General features: G+C 42.8%; 1 protein-coding gene across 6 annotated transcripts in view; it reads right to left on the bottom strand.

The window, feature by feature from the left end:
* Window positions 1-20,129, bottom strand: part of ARHGAP26 (Rho GTPase activating protein 26) — a 462,881-nt gene that overhangs the window by 89,210 nt on the left and 353,542 nt on the right. For all 6 annotated transcript variants that reach the window (XM_032291490.1, XM_032293486.1, XM_032292845.1 and 3 more), the window contains exons 19-20: window positions 14,814-14,952; window positions 3,307-3,457 (exon numbers count right to left, since the gene is read on the bottom strand). In XM_032291490.1, coding sequence (XP_032147381.1) covers window positions 3,307-3,457; window positions 14,814-14,952 — 290 coding nt within the window. The remainder of the gene's footprint in view (window positions 1-3,306; window positions 3,458-14,813; window positions 14,953-20,129) is intronic.

Genomic DNA, 20,129 nt, shown 5'->3' with positions numbered 1-20,129 from the left:
GATTTTCCCACTACTTCAACCTGGTGTATGAGTTCACCAGATATTCAGTTCATAGTGGCTGAATGCTGAACACACTATAACTTGTCCCCATTAGCACTGCCATATACCACTCACTGCCTTTCTTCCTTAGCTAAACTGTGAACTCCTGGAGAAGACAGGAACCCTCCTTTTCTGGTTTACTCCAGGTAGCTTAGCATGCATGGGTCTGGGCATAAAATAGGTTCAGCCACAGCTGCTAACAATTTCAGACTAGCTGGGCGTTGCTCCTGACTTACCAATTGTCCTTTGTTCTTCAGGAGAGATGGCTACTTCAGGAGTCAAGCTGAGGACCTGCCAAAGATTTAAAACCAGCGGCCTTGCCCTGGCACAGGTAGAATGATGGCATCTCTAATTTTGATGCCTGATTTAGCATGACATTCATGTAAATAAGAGGGCCCTGAAGTCCTTGGCGAATTAGAGAAGATTAATGATACCGCAAAATGTATTATCAGAGTTACCACTGTATCATGAGTAACAAACATGTTTCTTTCACTATGATTGCTATCTGGTCAGAATGTTATCCCGGTCATTATGAAAAATAGTGACATAAAGGAGTGAAATAAAAGGAACAGATAGCTTCCTGGTGACTGGTTTCCTACCTCATGCCTATTTAATAGTCAAGCTACTGGTAATCCTCCTGGCCCACCTTTGTTCTTCATTTTCATCTGCATCATTAAGTGTTCTCACTGGAGGATCTCTGGACACTTCAAACTGAACACGATGGAGAGAACGAAAGGGTCCACAGCTGAGGCTGAGACCCAAGAGGTCTCGGGTGATGGTTACTGTGGCACGTCTGTGTGCTGACAGATTTCTCGAAATCAATTTGCTCAGGGAAAGTACTGTGCGTCCATTTGTTAGGACTGCCTAACAGCCATGCAGGATCCACACAAGCAAACCCCAGGCAGAAAACATCAGGCAGGCAGGAACCCAGGAAAATCACCTCACTGCCTTGGGTTTGAGAAGTGGCTGTGAGCCTGCCTGCAGAACTTATGAGGGTCTCTAGCATGGCTCCCACTCAGGGCCATGGCAGACGCTGGTATAAGTGCTGGTACTGGTACCTCAGGAACAACCTTCCCTGACCTCAAGACTCAAAGGTATCAATCAGCAACTCACTCGGCTTGGAAGGACAGCAGTCTTCTTGAAAGTACACCCACACTTTTTCTTCTAGTCCTCCTCCAGAGACAAACAAGTAGAACAATTCTTGTTATCACCCTCCCTTCCCCAGGAAAGCCCCCCAGATCCACAGGCAGGGAACAGTCCCTCTGGATGGTGTGAAGTGGGCAGAGCAATTCCTAGGATGTTATGAAAAAAAAAATCGCATCTAGATGCCTAAAAAATAAAAAATCCCAAGCCTTCTCCTCCGGGACCTGTTTAAAAGACACAACCCCCTTTTCCACTTAGCTGCTTAAGCAACCTCTTTGTACACACTGTACTCAGCAGTGACTCAGGGGCCCACATCTATGAGCCACTGAAAAAAAAAAGATTAGTGGCTGGCTAAAATCAGGGGATGTTAAGCAACCTGGATTAGAAATTCAACCTTGATCATGCACAGCAAGAAATAACTTCAGCAACTGCTAGGTACAGAAAATTAAACCAACGGAAGAAAAAACAAGTCAAGAAAATAGAATCTCCCTGAAGTCTAGGAAAATGGGTATAGGAGAGCCTGAGAAGGCCAAACCTCAAGGCAGGAAGGCTCCCTAGGCAAGCCCAGCCATGGAGAACCAGAAGAGACTCACTGCCCGCCCATAGGCGGAACAAACTCAATTATTTTGAGTTCCTGAGGCACTGGTCCACTTCTTGGTGAATGAACATGTGATTTACTACTCAACAGGCAAATAATTAAACTTCCTGAACATCAATATGATTTAAAGCTGCCAACAACTTAACAGACCTGATATTCTCAGTTTAAGATTTCATCCTATAGTCTAGTTACATTTTTACTATGTACCTCTTAAGTCCCTTTTGGAGTCATCTCTCCTCCCAAGCATTTAACAGTGGTGCAATCTCGGCTCACTCCAACCTCTGCCTCCTGGGTTCAAGCGATTCTCCTGCCTCAGCCTCCTGAGTAGCTGGGATTACAGGCATGTGCCACCATGCCCAGCTAATTTTTGTTATTTTTTTCAGTTGAGACGGGGTTTCACCATGTTGGTCACGATGGTCTTCATCTCTTGACCTGGTGATCGCCCACCTCAGCCTCCCAAAGTGCTGGAATTACAGGCATGAGCCACCGTACCAGGCCACCCCTTAGTGTCTTCTAAGGCAAAAGTTATCAGGCGCATTTTGCAGATTTGTAAATATCTCAAAGCAACTGAATGGCAGGGTGCTGTCATGAAACAATGACATGCGGAGGAGCAGGAAAAGGTTACTGACATCCTAGCACCTCACTGCCATGCTAGTGTCTCCCCAAGTGAAACAACTGCCCTGAAGACAGTCTGTGGCTGAACCTCAATCTATTTTCACTTACAGAAAGGCAAAATCATCTCTGTTTTTCCTGAGTCTTACATAACTGTAGCTGAGAGTCCAACTGTTCTGGTCATGGCCTCACATTCTTTCTGCAAGGGCTTTAGTTGACAAGATTTATGGGGTGGTCTAAAGAAGCATGTGAAGCAATGTGGGTTGAAACAAAGAGGGAGAACTTTCTGATCCTAGCAGAGTAGATCTAGTTTCTGCGGAGGGTTAGACAACCAGCCCCCAGTCTGTCCTGACTGTGGGTGCCCAATGCCCAAAATAAAGCAAAAAGGGTTCCTTTCTGTCATAGTCTCTGTTAAGAGGCCACAGTCATGCTAAGGTTTGAGGATGTGAAGACACAAAGGGCTCCTGGGGGCTCTTCCTTATGGAAGGGGACACGGAGGTAGCGTCAAACATTCCCAACATAGTCAGTGGGGAGGGAAACTGAGATGACACGGATGAGAGAAACAGACTGGGCCACGGAGTTGCTACAGCCCCTGGATGTTTGCAGATCTTACAGAAATTGCTTTTCATGCCCAGCAGCCAGCACAGGCAATAGCTATCACCAAAGCCATCTCAGCAGGACGGTAAATAAAAATCACCAAGGCTAAGAAGCAGTATGTTAAGAGTAACGACTCCCTCTGAGACGATGATGCTTTAAAAACCCACAACAAGCCAGTTGAGCTCCCAGTTTAGGGAGAAGGTTTAAATAATGTTCAGGGGACAATGGTCCAAAGCCAGATGGAGCCAGATAGCAAATTCTGGGTGGAATGGCTGACCAAAGCCCTTGTGTGGTAGGCAGCTGGACATCATACTTACAGTGAGTTGGGCCGGGTGGGTTTGACCACATTCAGGTCTGGGTCACTGGAGTTCCTGTTGGGCTGCAAGCTACTGCTGGAATTAAGGATGCTGTTTGGATTTGATGAGACAGATTCCAAACTGGAGTTGATGATGCTGTTCCTTTGTTCCTCTGGGGGGAAAAGCCACAAGCCCAATATTAATATTATTACATAGAGACAATCTATTGCTACATGCACAAAAATTTATAAAGAATAAGACTGGATTGAGATCTCTTATCCCAAGGAAGCTTAAGAAACAACATAGGAAAGGTTAAGAATTCAAAGTGGAAAACGAAGAGTCAAGGGGGAATATGTGACTCGAATCGTTAAAGCAAACCCTCTTCCTCTCATAACAGGATATATCTCCCCTTCAATATAAGCCAGGATTTTTCCTAAGAGTGGCCCTACCATGGCACAATAAATTGCATCTTCTTTTGACTGGCAGACTGTCAGAGTAGAGAGCAGCCTTCATAGCCCTCACATTCACCCAGATCCCCTTGGCTTCTGTGACACTCACCTTTTATTCTAAAACTCCTGCCTCTAATATTGCCCTAATTGATCAGGCCGTGTCCCACCTCTAATTCCACAGAGCCTCACCAGAGAAGATCTACTGTTTAGCCGCCAACGTCCTTATGACTCCAAATTCCTGACCCTTTCCCAGTCACATCTTTCTGTGTTGCCTCTAGTTCCATGTATTTGTGTTTAACTTCATGTGAATTCTTTGATAAATCACTCTGTAACGGGCTGCAGAGTGGTTTGCCTATAAACAACAACAAAATACCCAAGTCCATGGTCCCAGGAGTCATATTCATGCTTGGAGAATATTGCCAAGCCGAGAGACAGAAAACCTGAGTTCTCTTCAAGCCCTGACTGGCTATGTGGACCTCAGGCAATTTCTGCTTGATCTTGGATTCTTGGTTAACCATCTATAAAATGGGGAGAACAAGAGCTGCCTTTCACAGCTTGTGGAACTGTCATGAGGATCAAGTGGGATCATATGCAGGAATGTATCTTGTAAACTTCAGAATACTGTTCAAAGAAAAGAACTTTATGTTCTTCCCATCTTTAAAAACTTGGAGTCATGAATTGAAAACACAATTTTTAGAGATAATTTAGTTACATAGTACAGGCAGCCACCACTGCTACAGCAAAATATTATAGCTGTGGAATGTGATTCTTGTCCCCTATTCACTACAGATATACGATATTAAAATCAACTGATATTTCTGGCAATTAATTCCCTTAAATATCACATCTAGGCTAATCCTGGACCTTTTTGCAGTAAGTCAGAGGTATGTTAGAATATATCCCTTAGACAACAGACTAGAGTCACTGGTATGATAATTTAAAGGCCAACATTTGAACTCGGGTCTCTTTAGATAATAAAGACGGTTATATGTCATAAAAATACTCTTCCCTTTGCACAAGGCATGTCTCTAAAAGTAAAGTATGCTTATGAAGTGATTTTACAGTAAGCCTCACGTTAGATATATACACACTCACCCCAATACCCCTGATATCTTAGCAAATCCTTAATGCCCTGGATAAAGCCCCACAGGAGAGATAAAAACCCTATGAGGTTACCTCCTGACTCCTCTGAATTCAAAGTAGATTTTGAAAGAAGTAGATTAAATTAATGTCTGAGATTTAGAACTGTTCATATTTTAAGAGCTTAATTTTTGAACAGAAACGACAACAAAGAGAAACCAAAAGAGGTACACTGAGCCAAGATGTGGGAGGACTAACAGGGCCTGTAAATGGGAACTTCCTGCCAGAAAGAAAAACAATGCTAAGATTACATAATAAGGGGATCACTGAGAGATTGGATGTGCCATTTATCAGTATGAATCAGTATCAGTAAAATTTTCCTTTTCACAAAACACGCACACAAAGATGCCCAAAAGACCATGAGGAGCTCAAGACTACCATATAAAGAAAGAGAGTGAGGACAGCTCCCTCAGCTTCAACAGGAGACATTTACTGCTTCATAGGAGAGGACAGAGAAACAGTTTTATTAACTCTAGTTTGAGAACTAAAAGGGCCAAGCTTGCATGACATAATTCTCTGAATTCTTAGGAAACAGAAGAGCATAACTATCGCTCACATTTCTCCTGTGATTATATTTACTTTTCCAGGAGAGGGTTATCATTCTACAAACTAAAAACAATATCTAGCTAAAAGTACATTCGTCTTTCTAAAATGTTACCAGGAGATTGTTTTTCTCCCTTATTATCCATTAAGAAAAAGGAGGGTATAAAAATGTATCATAAGGCTTCATAGTTTTACAGCCAAGAGGGCCCAATATGCATCCTAAGAGGCTGACTCTGTATTGGTAACCCTTACTGAGCCATATGACAAGAAAACCCAAAAACCTGGCACTCCCTGACTATAAAACGACTATAATTTTGTACTAGATAGGTTTCATCATCTGTAGACAATACATCATGAGACTGAGAACATCTAGGTAAAAGATCTAAGCTGAAAGGCTGACAATCTTTACTGAGAGTGAATAGGCAGAAGAAGATTACTCCAGGGAAACGGTGGAGAATAAGATCAATAGCCAATCAAATGTTTTAGTGGTTATAGCAAACTATACCAAGACAAATTTTAAAGCATGTGGAATAAATTAAGAAATAAAGAGAAAATGAGCCAGGCATGGCAGTTTATGCCTATAATCCCACCACCTTCAGAGGCTAAGATGGGAGAATCGCTTAAGGCCAAGAGTTTGAGATCAACCTGGTAAACACAGTGAGACCCCATTTCTACAAAAAAAATTAAAAATTAGCCAGGCCTGGTGGTACACACCTGTGGTCTCACATACTTGGGAAGCTGAGGCAGGAGGATTGCTTCAGCCTGGGAAATTAAGGCTATGGTGAGGAATGACGGCGCCACAGCACTCCAGCCTGGGTGACAGAGCAATACTCTGCCTCTTTTAAAATAATAATAATAATAAAGAGAAAATGATTCAGTATTGTCACTCAAAACAGGAGAGTTTTTCATCAGCTGGGCGAATGAGTACTACTCCTGATAGAAGTGCACAAGAACAGGCAGCCTAGAAGACACTGAAAATATAAAAATAAAAATTAAGCAAATCCTTCAAATAACATAGCTAGACTTCCCTGAGTCACTGATGATTCAATCCAGCTCTGGTATCCTCATAGAAGGCATAAGAAGGACTGATGGCAATTATGTTGCTGAAGGAAAAAAAATTATAGGCTAGTGGGCTTCAAAAGAAAAACAGTTATGAGTCAGGTCAACAAGATCATAGAGGACCATGACAAAGAGAGAAAGCATCCGCACAACTTGAGTATGCCTAAACTGGTGGAAGTCAGTGGGAATGCTTGCCCGCCTCAAACATGTTTGTCAACAAAAATCTCTCTTTGTATTAATCACAGAAAACAAGGGCACAGCAACAAGAAAATGATAAAATAAACCCCCAAATAATGGAAGGCATGCACTGGCAGTGCCTTCACGAACATGTATGTGTTCTGTAAGGAGTGACAAACTGGGTATGAATTTGGTCCTTAAGGATGCAAACTATCCAAGGGCAGGGACATGATGTCTGGCCATACAGCATCCATTAATGTGGCAGGTGAGGTCAGCATTAGCTATCTATTCCTGGTGCCTAGCCCACAGGTCATTTACACTAAGGTTCCGTGAATGGTTATTTATAGGATAAATGTTAAATATAAGGGAATAATACACAATCAAAAATTTATGCTGCTGGAACATAAAGATGTAGTTTTATGTTACTGAATTTTTCAGGTGCTTTAGACAGGGACCACTAATGTCCTTGAAACCAAAGTACTGATGACAGTGGGCAGAGTTTTTGTTTTTTGTACAAATCAGGAACGGAAAAACATGAGTATGCAACCAAATCACTGCAACTAAAAAAGGAAAGTCGCAGAATAATTTTGGTGATATTGTACTTGTTCTGGGGGTTGCCATGGAAATCTGGGAGCTAAGTGACTTCACTTTCCATATTTACCAAGTGACTCCGACCCACTCTGATGGCAACCCCATCACACATGGGAGACAGGAGCTCTGTTTATCACAGAACCCAGAGGCGAGGCCAGGAAAGCACTCACAGAGCCAAGCCAAATTCACATGTCTTGGCAGGCCTGAACAGGTCTGGCTCACTGAATACACGGCGCTGGAGGGTAAATATAAAACATTTGCAGGAGGTTTCTCACAGTGCATGGGACTCTGTCAGAAGACAAGTTCATATCCCAACTTTCCATGGTGCCTAAGAGGAAAGGGCAAAAGGAAGAGGCAAGAGGACTGCTCTTTAACAGCATCTCAGGATGCCTCATAGAGCCAAAAGGAGGCAACAGACTCTCCACATGATCAAACAAGGAGAAAAGGGAGTTACCAGACAGAGCAAAAGTTCTGCAAAGACACAGAGATTCACATAAAAAATAGGAAGACAAATGCAAAATACCCAGAGGCTTTCCTGTGCTGTGGTCAGAAGAGAGGTGTACTTTCTCCTGCTTGTTAAAGTTTTGCAATGAAGTCTGTAATGTATCATCTTGACAATATGGGATGATAATAGCATGGCAGCTTAATGAATTTGGCAATAAAAAATGATGAGTGCACAGCAATTTCTGAGTCTACCATCTCTGGGAAACACCCAAGTACATGGGAAGCTTGGAATGAAACTTTCTGAAGCAATTTTCCCCCCTGTAGCTGTTGTTCCTGATAATAGTGATATGCCAAGTCACACTAAAATCTGAGGTGGTCTTATTTCAGGCTGACCCAGCAGCTTCAGTCCCTACGATAAAAATAATCTTAAAGAGCAGTCTGGGTAATATGTTTGGGTATATAAAAGTGGTCTGGGCAATGTTTTAAAAAAAATCTTAAAAAGGAGTTTAGGAGATGATGGACGACACAGTGAGTTGAAAAGTGAAAAGTGGAGTCAATCCGTTGTTTTGATCACAGCACATGGCAGATAATATTAAAACTTTTGACAGATTATCTTCAGCAAAACGACTTTTGATTTTGGTTCTGTGTGGACAGACTGAGTCTCTCCCCACCGCACCTCTAATAACCCTTTTCTTTGCAAAGGGAAAAAATGCCAACAAAACTGAATTTCATGAGACAGTGAGGAAGTCACTGCGTCTGGCCTGGGATTGCACGGATTCCCAGGAGAGAGACATGGAGGCACAATGAGGAAGACGCCCTAAAACACCATTTCAGAAACCACAGGGAGGAATGGGCCTCTGATGAATGGCTGAAGAGGAAGTTGAATGATCAGAGTTAAAGGGACACTCTGTTACTCACAATACAGCCCTCTTTTATACCTGAGAACTTGCTTTTAGGAAAAGCTGCTTCCCGTTAACCTACAGTTGACTGGTATCTGGGGGAGTCCACGTACAGACAACTTATACTCTTGCTTATTAGAAAGGAGGAAACTACACATTTACTTACTTTTATACCATGACTCACTGCAAAATGGGTCTGAGATAGTACATGAAAGGTATAATTAGGGAGTTTTGTTAATAACTTAAAAATAAGTGAATATATAAGAAATATGCATTTCTCTCCAATTTAGAAAGTATAGAAAAGCATTCACATATATATACACAAATATCCTATATGAGCCACCCTCCAGCTGTATTCATTTTGGTGTGTAAATGTCCAATCGTCCTGCTACACAGAGAAATATATATACACACACACATACAGACATATACTTTTTTCTCTTAACAAAGCAGACCCACATCATACTTAATGTTATCTGCTTTCTTCACTTGGTGATAGTGCCCAAAGTATACACCTAGAATGTGCTTGTTTTCATTTAGTGGGTCTAGCTCGAGCTGTTTTTCCTGCCACCAGCTTTCCACAGCATCATTTTTTAATGGCCACATTATCAACATAGTTTTCAGTCATGTGTAGTAACTATGCATAATTAACCCAAGAAACATATTACACCTTCTGCAGCCTGTGTGACAGTAGGAATCCATGTGAATAAACATGTCATCTGCCAAAGCAAACAGGTGTGCCCAGAGCACCCACGATCTGCAAAGGCAACCTGAGAAAGGGCACATGCTACAGCTTTGACGGCTAAGAGAAAGGCATTACGTAAGCCTTTGAATACTATGAATTCCCAGTCATTTTCAACAAGGAAGACACATATGAGAAATACATAAGCTGAATTCTCAACCTCTCACTGGGTCTGTCTGGGAGAGGGTCCAGGATGAATTAACGGAACTGAAAGAATTATTCAGAGCTATAATCTCAGCAGCTAGTTAACATGATCCACGTAAAACAAGGCCCAAGAATCTATTCCTGCCCCCACCCCCACTGACGCTGTACAACATGTCCTAGGCTGCTGATGTTTTTGCACTCAAGCATTAAACAGGCTCTCTAAGGGGCTGGGGAGACTCTGCATTTCCCTCACATATGGGCCTCTCTTTTGGAATCTGCAGGCTCCAAAGGGGGGTATACTTCCTTAGTCAGTTGTAAGGTCAAACTATAGCCTGATGATAATCATCATAATTGTAGCTAACATTTATTAGGTGCTTACTATGGTCTAGGCCCAGCTTCAAGTATTTTACATATACCAGCTCACTTAATCATGGCAATGGCAATTACCCTCCAAGGAAGCTATTATTGGTGATAGATTTTACAGATGAGAAAATGAGGCTCAGAAAAGGAAAGTAATGTACTCCAGGTCTCGGAGTGGTAGGTGATAGAGACGACATTAAAACAACTCAGTCTGACTGCAGAGCCTCCGCTTTCAACCACCTTGCCGGGTTGCTCCAACTCCAACAGCAATTCAAAGACATGTTCTGCTAGAGACAGAAGACAAGGCACCCCGACGGTCCCCACCTTTCTAAGCCAGTGCTTCTCTAAATTGAGTTAGCATAGGCAAGACGAGGGTGCTTCAAAAATGTAGATGCCTGAGCCCCAGCCAAGACCTCCTGACTCAGAATATCCTGGGTAGGAAACCAAGCATCTGTATTTTTTGTGGGGGTGGGTGGATGAAGTCTCGCTAAGCTGCCCAGGCTGGAGTGCAGTGGCACAATATTGGCTCACTGCAACCACTGTCTCCCGGGTTTAAGTGATTCTCCTGTCTCAGCCTCTTGAGTAGCTGGGCTTACAGGCACCTGCCATCATGCCCAGCTAATTTTTATATTTTAATAGAGATGGGATGTCACCGCACTGGCCAGGCTGGTCTTGAACTCCTAACCTCAGGTGATCCGACTGCCTCGGCCTCCCAACAAGCCCCCTACAAGACTCGAATGCACACTCAAGTCTATGAACCACTGTTCCAAGAAATGCATTTCGACATCTTGGTATAAATGCTAAACATTTGGGACAGAATAAACCCTGTGTCACCTTGCAACCTCTTGGAAGAAACCTATAAGGTACAAGGCCTTGTTGCTGGCTCTCTCCAATCCTTCTGGCTCCCCATTCTACAGTCGTCCAGAAAAAGTACAGTTTGTATGTCAATACCTTCCACCTAGATGCACCAGTACAGTCTCTGCTGGATGGTATATCTGTGTGGAAACTTGGAGATTAAACAGTAATCTCCTTTGCTGCCATTTATCTGGCAGCATAGTTGAAAAACCTCGTTCCATCTGTTCAAAGGTGATCACAAATAAGCATGAGTGCGTTGGCCCAGTATATTAAAGCTACCGCTCAACACGTATCGCTCTCTGCGTAGTTGGTGCTAGATTTGGAGCGGAGGCTGTCATACGGCTGCAGCCTGCCAGGACGCACACGGAGGAACCCATTCAATATGGTTCAGCTGCCCCCATGTAGCCCTTGAAGCTGGAACAGATGGCTTTCGTTGGTTCTGTAACTCAGTCTAGCAAGGTTTTCACTTCTGTAGCTCAAGAACTGACAAAGGCACCCTTTTTTGGAGATAACAAAGCATAGGGAAGGAAGACTACCTGGGTACAAATCCCTTCTCTGCCATTTGCTAACCATGTGACTGCTTAACCTTTCGACCTCAGGTTACTTGTCTATAAAATGTGGATATGAGAACCTACCTCACAGGATTATTATTCTACAGATCACCTTTCTACAGTTCTTTCTGTATTTCTACAGATGAGAGCTGCCCACTGCTACTCACAGAGAGACTCTCCCATCAAAGATCACCCTTCCCATCTATTGCACCAGAATGGGACCTTCACATCCTTCAGTATCTTTCTCAAAATTCCTCTTTTCAGAAAACTGAACTGTCTACAGATAACTCTGATATCTACCTCCTTCCTCACTAAAATATTCAGTGGCTTCCTGACAGTTTGTATTTGTTGCTATGAGGTTTTCTAAATTCTGCATTTCCCCATCATCCCCTTTCCTCTTGACCACTAAGTTTTAATCTCAGAAGGTGCTCCCATTCCCATCACACACTGCCTATGATATGAGGAGCCACTTGCTGTCTTACAATGGACCTAAGTTCCTGCCCAGCACAAAGCATGAGAAACCATCAAGCTCCTTCTTCTGAGAATAAAACAAGCTTTATCTTTAGGAAAAGAAAAACAAAACAAAAACCACCTAGAGAAAACTATACTAATACCCACAGATTAAAGAGAGGGAGGGAGAGTTGCAGGCCGGGACCTGGGCAAACAACTGGTCTACTTATACTGAAGGAAAAACCCCTTCTGGAAAATAAGACACACATCTATGAGCATCATCTAATATGCTAGATAATGCCATGAGCCTGAAGTGCCAGTGCAAAGGCAGAGAGGCCTGAGCCTATGGAGCTGCCACAGGCAGGTAGATCACCGAGGTGGGGAGTTTGAGACCAGCCTGACCAACATGGAGAAACTCCATCTCTACTAAAAAATACAAAAATTAGCTGGGCGTGGTGGCACGTGCTTGTAGTCCCAGCTACTTGGGAAGCTGAAGCAGAAGAATCCCTTGAACCTGGGAGGTGGAGTGTGCAGTGAGCCAAGATCATGCCACTGCACTCCAACCTGGGTGACAGAGAGTAACTCTGTCTCAAAAACAAAAACAAAATTAGCCGAGTGCTGTGGCATGCACCTGTAGTCCCAGCTGCTGGGGAGGCTGAGGCAGGAGAATTGCTTGAACCCAGGAGGCAAGGGCGGCAGTGGGCCGAGATCATGCCATTGCACTCCAGCCTGGGCAACAGAAGTGAAACTCCGTCCAACAACAACAAAAATACCTAGAGACTTGCAGTTAAAATGTTCTCAGAAAGAAGGGAAAGTTAAGCTTCCTACAAATATCTGAGCATATCTGCATGCTCTGGTCGTGTTTCCAGGGAGCATTTCCTAACGTTAAGAGAAAGGCCCTATTGTTCTCTGTCCTCCCCGTTAGCATCCCTTGTCTACCATCTACAGACATGGACAGAGCAGCTTGCTCTGCAGCTGAGACAGACCTGCTTTCACACATCCTTAACTTTCATCCTCTGCCTTGTGTGATAAAATTAATCTTGCACAAAGATCTAGTTGATTTTCTCTTGATCTCCATCTTCATTCTTATGAGCTCCCAGAGAATGCTTTAAAGCCTATTCCAAAGCTGCTTCTGCTTCAGTCTAACCACACACCCAGCACTGTTTTAAGCTTAGGGGAATTTACCAGTACTGTCTAGCCTCTCCTAATCTGCACCGTACACGTAAGCGTAGCTGTCCTGGAAACCTGAGAAGCACATTACCGCATAGTCTGATGCCTTGTTCATTCGGCAGGTGCGCGTGAGGCCAGTCCTCTTCCAAGTGTTCCCTGGTACACTTGCAGGGACCCAGACCACATGCAGACCACAGTGACAATGACCCCAGCCAGACATTTAAAGGGAACACAGGGTGCTGTTAGAAGGAAAGCCAATCCCAGCACAGGGACAAAGTCCTGAAACCTTGCATATCTGTTGACCTAGAAATTCTTCTAGGAATTTATCTTGAAGAAATGTTCATGAAAAAGAGCTGACTTAGTTACAAGGATGTTAACAGTAGCTTTAGTTATAAATACAAAATATTTGAAACAACCCAAATGATGCTAAATATACCAAGGCACCACCATATGATGAGATTCTACAATATCCTTTAGTGCAGGCAGGTTTTTGGGATGGGGAAGGTTTGCTTCTAGGTGTTATGGTAAGGAAGGCCATTACTTTAGAAATACAGGGGGATTAAAATAACCACCTTTTTTTTTCTGTGACAAAAAGAAAGATACCAATCCAGACATGAAGCCTCTCTTCTTCCAGGCAAAGTAGTTTACTGTTCTGCCTCTGTCCCTTCACTTTACCTCACAGAAACAAGTAATAACAACGATGATGATGGTGACAATACCAGCGCCATCAACAACCAGCATTTGCTGAACACTGACTCTGCACCCGGCAACGTATGAAAGGCTTTAATCCTCAGAACAACCCCATGAAATAGAAAGCATCAACCATACTTTACAGAAGAGGAGAATAGGGCCCTGAGCTATTAGATAACTTCCCAAGCCACACATAACTGGTGAGCGGCAGAGGCAGAATCACACCCAGACAACCTGGTGCCAGAGTGTGTTTAACCACTGTGTTCTACTGCCTCTCTCAATGTATGTATCTCTAAGGAAGCAGCTGTGATGCTGTTTACATTTGTAGTCACTTGTTTCCTTACTCACTTTTGAATTCCTTAAAGCCAAGGTCTCATGTTTACATTCCCGGTCCCTGGTAGGTGTCGTGTAAACATCAGCTGCATGAATGAACCAGGCTTCGTTCTCTGTGTGTGATTAAACAGTAACCAATAATAGTAGTAGCGGCTCTCAGGAACTGGCCCTTACCACGTCTCAGATGCTGAAACGCACAATTTCATTTAATTCTCACAATTTCCCTATGAGCAGGTCCTCTTATCCCTGTTTTACAGATGAGCAAACGGAGGCTGTCTTAGAGCAAAGGCTGAAACAATACTGTATATTTTAGGGCTCAGCACCTGATCATTGCAAAGAACTCAGAAATCCTGAGATGAAAAACAGATGTGATATAATCGTGGTAATAACACTCTGGTATTTGGAACAAGTAGGGCATTGTTCCCTAATTAATTTACTAATGAATTTCAAATATTTTTAGGTGCTGACTCCACGCCAGGCACCATGAGAGGTGGAGTAAAACATCAAGCTGAGCAAGAGTCACATTCTATTGGGGCATGTGATTCACACTAATGGGTATTTCATTACAGCTGAGAAAAGGAAAGGACACTGTCTCTATGGGAATGGCTAACAAAAGAGAAGCTGAAGAAGTAGTGCCTGAGCTCAGTTCTTATTGTGCAGCAGGAGGAAAAGAGACTCAGCTGTTTGTCCACAGGAGATCTGGAAAGAGAATCCTCAATGGCAGCCCTTCCTTTTCATTCTCAGTAATATTGCTTCCCGTCCTATCAGGGCTGCTCAGCAAAGGCACTTGGGAGGGCACAATGATACAGTCTTCAAGGACACAAAAAGCCAGCAGCGCACAGAGAAAAGCTGAAAGTGTCCACTCTGAGCAGCTGCAGGTAGCATGGGATGTCCCTGAATGCCACACTGACCCCACGCAGCAGAGACTCACGTTTCTCCGTTGACTGCACAGTATGGAAGAGAGTGAGGGGCCTCTCGCTGCAGGACGGGGGCTTGGAGTCGCTGCTCTTCTTCCGAGACAGGTGCAGCTGGGCATTGGTGAGAGGCATCTCGGGCACAGTGTTAAATATCTGCAAACAAAGTTTCACAACAAGGTTACACACATCTGTGAACGGGGAAGAAAACAGGCCTGAAGTAGTACAACGGAAAGCTTGGCAGTGTCTTGGAATTAGCAAGAAAAGATCCAAGAAGACCACTGGCAGTTGCTCAAGATTTCATTTTAAACATTTCTAGGAAATGGCATTAAACATTCTCCTTTGGAAGCTTATCCTAGAGTCTGATAACCACCCACTTCCATTTCTAACCTCTTCCACTACAATTTCCACTGAGCGTCTTTTCATCGTTCTCTCCAGGAAAACAGAAAGCAGCTGTGCTCAAGAGAAGCCACTGTTAATAGCACTTGAAGTTTTTTGACTACCTTTGTCCAGAACCAATGAATCAAAAATCCCTTTATCTTTCTTCATTGGTTCTGTTTCTAAGTTCTTAACAACTACTTCAGAACTTTCTTAAATTGTGAAACATGTATTTAAATAATGTTTCGTAAAGGACCCTAGGGCAGGGCACCATTGCCCAATCCTCACCAATTGTCCTCAGCTGCAGCATCCTTTTTTAGATCAGCAGCTCCATGTTATCCGTGATGCTGAGCTTTTCCTCGTTTATCTTGATAAGTCTCACACACACACACACACACACACACACACACACACACACAATGGACAATTTGAAAAATGCAGAAGTCTCAAGAAGAAAACAAAAAATTCTCCCGATTTTACCGCTTAGAGAGAACCACTGTTAGCATTTAGGTTTTATTTGTTTCTAGGCTTTTTTTTTTTTGGAAGGGCTTTTATTATCCTTCTAAAAGTTCATGCTAAAAAATGAGAAGTAAATGACAGACAAAAATCATGACAACTCTCATCTTTTTTTTTTTTTTCCTACAGATAAAAGTATAGTGGACTTTACTAATTATAACAGCTAATGCTTGTATGGTGCTTACCACGATTATAGTAGCCGCCACTTATTGCAGGCTCCCTTAGGTACCAGTCATCATACTGTGTGCTTTTCATGTAGCTCACTCAGTTCTCAGCAATCCTGAGCAACAGGTAATGTCCTCAGCATTTTATAATGAAGAACTAAGGCTCAGAGAGGTTCAGGAGCCACAATTGTAGATACAATTACAGATGATAACAGTTCCCCCAGTTCCCCCCCAGATTCATTTTTAAATGCATACAATAATATTCATGCTAATTCATTCAACCAGCACACACCTTTTAAGCATCTCCTTTATAGGAGGCACTCTGGGTATAATAGTGAAGGAGGTGAACACGCACCCTGTGGATAGAGTCTGCACTCCTGTGGCTATGATTTACTGAGTCCTTGCCACACTAGGCACTAAGCTAAATGCTTCATATGAATGATCCCAGTTAATATTAACACACACTTTTCATCATTGAAATTATATTCTTTATGCCATTTGTATCATATACATTTCATCTAACATTATACACTATTTCCTCATTCATTAAAAAAACCTTCAGACATGATTCCTAATGGCTGCATAATACCCCCACTATAAATTGAAAAATCAAAATTTGTGGATCCATTCATTACCATCTCTTATGCTTTGAAGCTGGTCTCCTTCTGAGTTTTCTCCTTCCTAAATGACAGTCTCTGATGTATCTAGGGCTACCCTTCGCCCATGGGTGGCCCTAGACACATCAGTCTTTCTCATGGTCCTCTCTCCTTTTGTGTGTGCATTTAAAAACAGAACTCAAAAGCTGATATGTAGGAAGCAAAATCATAAGAATCATAAGAATTTCAGCCCAAACAGCTGCTCTCCGTGGGTTGGCAGGTCCTCGGGCTCCAATGATGCCAGCCAGCTGGTTAAATCAGTCTCACTCCTAAACACAGCTGTCTGAAAACAGCATTATCATATTTTCCCTAGGGGACTGAAAATTTTCAACAAGATAAACTGAATCACTACACGTAGCTGAGTTCAACTGGGGCAAGGGAATAAGAAGAGAAGGAAACAAAGTAAAAGCAAGAAAAAAACTCCTAACTTCTCAAGCAGCTGGAACCCCAAAAACCAAGTTTGCCAGTGCTATAAACATCTCCAGTCTCTTACTGAGCCTCTACAACAGAAAGAAAAGCTCAAGGACTGCAACCTCAAAGAAGCTCTCTCCTCACTCTTTATTTGGCCATCCCCAGGTGACAACCTCACTGTGTACCATTATCGCGGGCATTTAAAGATGGCTCCTATGTATGAGTTTTGTACCTGTCAGGCACTGTGCCAGGCAGATGCATCTGAAGATGCATCCCTAAACTGTAGGTCAACAGCAAAGCAATTTGGCTGACCGGCTCACAATGAGAGATTGCCTGCCCTGCCACACAGCTAAGCAGGAGAGTGACCAGGAGGGAAGCCCCAGGGCTGCAGCAGCCATTCATTCGGCTAATCTCCAGGCAGTCTTCACTACAAAAGCTGGTGTCCCAAACATACAAGAATGGGTTTCAACCTAACGGTGTCTTCCAGCATCTTTCTGCCTCTGGCCTCAGTTACAACGCCTTCAGCAATCCCTAGCTAACAGCATTTGAAAATGAGTTCAGAATTAGTGATAGGCCTGGTTTTAATATTTTCCCTCACATTCCGCTTCACCTCTGGCCTGCACATTTTGTCTCTTTTTTTCTAGCAAGTTACTGAAAATGAGTTCCTCACTCAATTACAATGGGAGCAAAAATAATGTGTACTTCAATTTCAACTGTCAACAAAAATGCGAGTTTTTACTATTTCCTGAGAACTGTAGTAAATGTTGGAGAAACAAAGAAGAGGAACTTGTGAGGAAGGACCATGGCTTTAGACAGATGTGTGAAAAATTGCTTCCAAGACAATATTTATATACAGCAGAGCAGGAAAAGACATGGGAACAAATGAGGGAGTTCACTCTGCTCATCAGCTGTTTCCTCTAAAATAATGAAGTTATCCAAGCATAAGAGAATCAGCTCTGCGAGGAGATTTTTGCCATGGGCAAGAGCCATTGTGAGCCAGGCCCAGGCTCCTGAAGACCGCTGATAGGGCTATTCTCAGGATCAAATTAGATAACGTGCAAGGAAGCATGCTGCAAAATGTCCAGTGCCAGACATGGGATTGTCATAATTACCATTACACGGTCTTCCAAGGTACAGGGTGCCTCTGCAAATTAGATCAAGTCAGAGCAGACGACACAAACTTTCATTAATGACCCTGGAAAACTGTTCCCCAAGTGACTGTTGTTTATTTAACTCTGACACTTGAACACACGCAAACCGTTTAAAGCCTGTTGACTGGCCACGGGTTTGCCTCCATGCTAGAAGCTCGAGTTGAAATTCTAATGAGAATCTGAATTATTCACAACTCTTTTGGTTATTCCAATCCTATTTCATTTTAGAAGAGATGATTTCAAGAGAATCAAATGAAGTTTTCTTCAGTCTGTAGAGAAGAATCACTGTGCAAATGACCCTGTTGAATGACGGAAGCAGGAGCTCATATAACCTACAAGCCATGGATTTATGGAGCTCTACCGTGTGGCTGGAACAATCTACTCATTTCACAGAGACTTTCCAAATTAACACAAAAGGGGTAGATTTATTTTCTGCCCCAAGTGCCCAGTTAATACTGTCCAAACTCACAAACTAATTCCTATTTAGTCAGGAATGTCTTAGAGATAAAAGTAAGGAAGATCGTAAGCCTTCTGGAAGCTTTTGGGGAATAAAATTGTAAAACAAAAATATAACTCTGGGTAACTCTTCCAAGTATCCCCGATTTCAAGCTTCCTGTAAGTGGAATTAGCAGATCCATAAATACCAAGCTACTGTTTCGCTGTAAGCTGTGAGTTTCAGTGGTCAGGGGTGGTTTGGCCTCTGCAGTCAGACAGACCTGGGCTGATCCTGGTTCTGCTGCTCATTCAGTGGGCAGCAAAACCTACAGCTACACTGACCTCACCATCACTGATGTTGACATCATTGCCATATCAACACATCAAATACAGGAAAGGAATTTAAGATCATCATATGGGTACAAATCAAACTGGCTTTGGAGCTAGGCAGACTAGGGTTCAAATCCTGACTTTGCCACCTACTAGCTACATAGCTAGTAGATTAACTCAAAGTTAACCCTACTGAGTCTGTTTCCCTTGTGCAAGTGGGGATCTAATACCTGCCTTGCAGAGCTACTGAAAAGATAATCCACATAAAATGCTCAGTGCAGTATGTGGCAAAGAGCAGGCACGAGATGGTGGTGGTATAAATGTCAATAAAAACAAAATTTGAGAGCTTATAATGCTAACTTATTTACATGGATTATCTACGTGGATTATGCTACTCCCAATAACCCTGTAAGGGAGGTACTATTATTCTTGCCCTCTTGAGATGAGAAAACTGAGACTCCTTGAGATTAACTGATTTGTCCAAGGTCACATAGATAAGGAGTGCAGCTGGACTGGTACCTAGATAGCTTGACCATCTGGGTCTTCAGCCCTTGTGGTCTTTATACCCACTATTAATTTGCGAGACAGAGGACAAAATGGGAAGACTTAAGTTTTGGAGTCTGGTGGATGTGATTTTAGTCACTTACTAGCTCTGTGACCTTGGGCAAGTTATGTAAGTCTCTGACCTTCGGAGACCTTATTTGTAAAGAAGTCCCAGGACTGGGGTGAGGACTGAAGCGCCTAATACAGTTTGACATTCAGTGTTCAAAAGATATTACTGTAGTCAATAAAAAAGGAGACATACAAAAAGGGAAATAACTGGAGATTCAACAATGGATTATTCGCAGTCCGGACATGAGGATTTAATTTATAAGTATAAATTTAATTAATGTTCTTTGCAAAACATTGATCTTAACTGCTTACAGCAACAACAGAATTTCCTGCTCTTATTCCCTTGCACTGTCTACAAACTCTAAATTTCATTGATCCCCCTCTGGACCTTCTTGACATTGGAGAGCATTGACACTTGTGGAATTTGTTCTTAGCCATGTCACATATACATTTTTACACCTTCTTCAATCCCATCTGTCACATGTGCCTGCAATTTAAAAGGATTAGGCATTTCCCTGTAATGTGTGTGGTGTGCTCTTTATTATGTGCTGTGATTTTTATGGGAGGGAAATTAGGTCACGATGAAGAGCTCCTAGTCTATAACCACAAAGCAGCTCTGAGACAATAAATCAACGGCAGAGGCCTGGGGATTACAATGCAAAACAGAAAGGTTTATATGA

This window comes from Sapajus apella, unplaced genomic scaffold (assembly GCF_009761245.1).
Source record: "Sapajus apella isolate SASKATOON/1434 unplaced genomic scaffold, GSC_monkey_1.0 scaffold1, whole genome shotgun sequence".
In the NCBI taxonomy this organism is placed as follows: Eukaryota; Metazoa; Chordata; class Mammalia; order Primates; family Cebidae; genus Sapajus; species Sapajus apella.
This window is presented reverse-complemented; position numbering and strand designations above follow the sequence as displayed.